The sequence below is a fragment of the Oncorhynchus gorbuscha genome, linkage group LG08 (genome assembly GCF_021184085.1).
Source record: "Oncorhynchus gorbuscha isolate QuinsamMale2020 ecotype Even-year linkage group LG08, OgorEven_v1.0, whole genome shotgun sequence".
Taxonomy (NCBI): Eukaryota; Metazoa; Chordata; class Actinopteri; order Salmoniformes; family Salmonidae; genus Oncorhynchus; species Oncorhynchus gorbuscha.
In genome coordinates, this window is record NC_060180.1 from 102,021 (window position 1) to 104,520 (window position 2,500).

Below are 2,500 nucleotides of genomic sequence, written 5' to 3' on the forward strand. Positions count from 1 at the left end.
TTCTTGGCTGGCCTGGGTAATGAGTTCAATGAAGCTCACAACTGAGCCAAACCGTGCCGAGCTGTACTTGGCAGGCCTGGGTAATGACTTCAATGAAGCTTTTACAACTGAGCCAAACCAAGCCGATCCGAGCTGTTCTTGGCTGGCCTGGTTACGGTAAAGAAACTAAATGGGAGGTGTCCCGGTGCTACGGTGTGAAACAGACATACCACAGTGGGTCATCAGGTCCTCATGGAAGTCTACAAGCTGTTCTCGGATGTGTTCTGGACAGGGACAGTCCACCTTCTCGTCCTTAAAGCTCAGCAGCATGTTGATCTGAGAGGAGAACATCACTGAATGGTACCAACCTGCTCAACAAACTCACGGCCCTGATTGGTTAAGGATTCATTTAACAGACTGGTGATAGAGATTCATTTAACAGACTGGTGCTTCATTTAACAGACTGGTGATTCATTTAACAGACTGGTGATAGAGATTCATTTAACAGACTGGTGCTTCATTTAACAGACTGGTGATTCATTTAACAGACTGGTGATTCATTTAACAGACTGGTGATAGAGATTCATTTAACAGACTGGTGATTCATTTAACAGACTGGTGATTCATTTAACAGACTGGTGATAGAGCTTCATTTAACAGACTGATTCATTTAACAGACTGGTGCTTCATTTAACAGACTGGTGATAGAGATTCATTTAACAGACTGGTGATTCATTTAACAGACTGGTGATAGAGATTCATTTAACAGACTGGGTGATTCATTTAACAGACTGGTGATTCATTTAACAGACTGGTGATAGAGATTCATTTAACAGACTGGATAGATTCATTTAACAGACTGGTGATAGAGATTCATTTAACAGACTGGTGATAGAGATTCATTTAACAGACTGGTGATAGAGATTCATTTAACAGACTGGTGAAAGAGATTCATTTAACAGACTGGTGATAGAGATTCATTTAACAGACTGGTGATAGAGATTCATTTAACAGACTGGTGATAGAGATTCATTTAACAGACTGGTGAAGAGAGATTCATTTAACAGACTGGTGATAGAGATTCATTTAACAGACTGGTGATAGAGATTCATTTAACAGACTGGTGATAGAGATTCATTTAACAGACTGGTGATTTAACAGAGATTCATTTAACAGACTGGTGATAGAGATTCATTTAACAGACTGGTGATAGAGATTCATTTAACAGACTGGTGATAGAGATTCATTTAACAGACTGGTGATAGAGATTCATTTAACAGACTGGTGATAAGCTTCATTTAACAGATTCATTTAACAGACTGGTGAAAGAGATTCATTTAACAGACTGGTGATAGAGATTCATTTAACAGACTGGTGATAGAGATTCATTTAACAGACTGGTGAAAGATATTCATTTAACAGAAGATACTTGGGTAATGTTTTATCTGGAAAGTCCATCTGTAGATTCTCTACAGACTATCAGTAACAATTCAACTAACTACTAAACCTAACCTCAACCCTTATCCTTACCCTAACCCTTAACCAAACCCTACCCTAACCCTAACCTTATCCTAACCTTAACCTTAACCAAACCCTATCCTAACCCTAACCCTTGTCCTAACCCGAACCTTAACACTTATCCTAACCCTAACCCTTAACCAAACCCTAACCCAAACCCAAACCCTAACCCTAACCCTAACCCTAAACCCAACCCTAACCCTATCCTAAACTTAACCTTAACCCTTATCCTAACCCTTAACCTTACCCCTTATCAAAACCCTAACCCTAACCCTAAACCCAACCCTAACCCTATCCTAAACTTAACCTTAACCCTTATCCTAACCCTAACCCTTAACCAAACCCTAACCCTAAACCCAACCCTAACCCTATCCTAACCCTATCCTAACCCTTAACCTTACCCCTTATCAAAACCCTAACCTAACCCTAAACCCAACCCTAACCCTATCCTAAACTTAACCTTAACCCTTATCCTAACCCTAACCCTTAACCAAACCCTAACCCTAAACCCAACCCTAACCCTATCCTAACCCTATCCTAACCCTTAACCTTACCCCTTATCAAAACCCTAACCTTAACCCTAAACCCAACCCTAACCCTATCCTAACCCTATCCTAACCCTTAACCTTACCCCTTATCAAAACCCTAACCTTAACCCTAAACCCAACCCTAACCCAACCCTAACCCTATCCTAACCCTTATCCTAACCCTTAACCAAACCCTTAACCTTACCCCTTATCAAAACCCTAACCTTAACCCTTATCCTAACCCTAACCTTAACCGTTATCCTAACCCTTAACCAAACTGTAACCCTATCCTAACCCTAACCCTAACCCTTAACCTTAACCCTTATCAAAACCAAAATCTTAACCCTTATCCTTACCCTAACCCTTATTCAAACCCTAAATTTAACCCTAATCCTAACCCTTATACTAACCCTAATCCTAACCCTTATACTAACCCTAATCCTAACCCTTATACTAACCCTAATCCTAACCCTTAT

General features: G+C 40.2%; 1 protein-coding gene across 1 annotated transcript in view; it reads right to left on the reverse strand.

Moving 5' to 3' along the window:
• The window catches only part of LOC124041068 (ryanodine receptor 2-like), a gene marked incomplete at its 3' end in the record, with an annotated part of 293,761 nt that overhangs the window by 101,945 nt on the left and 189,316 nt on the right, over positions 1–2,500 (reverse strand). Inside the window, 1 exon segment of the mRNA XM_046358233.1 lies at positions 210–315. Within this exon segment, the coding sequence (XP_046214189.1) occupies positions 210–315 (106 nt within the window).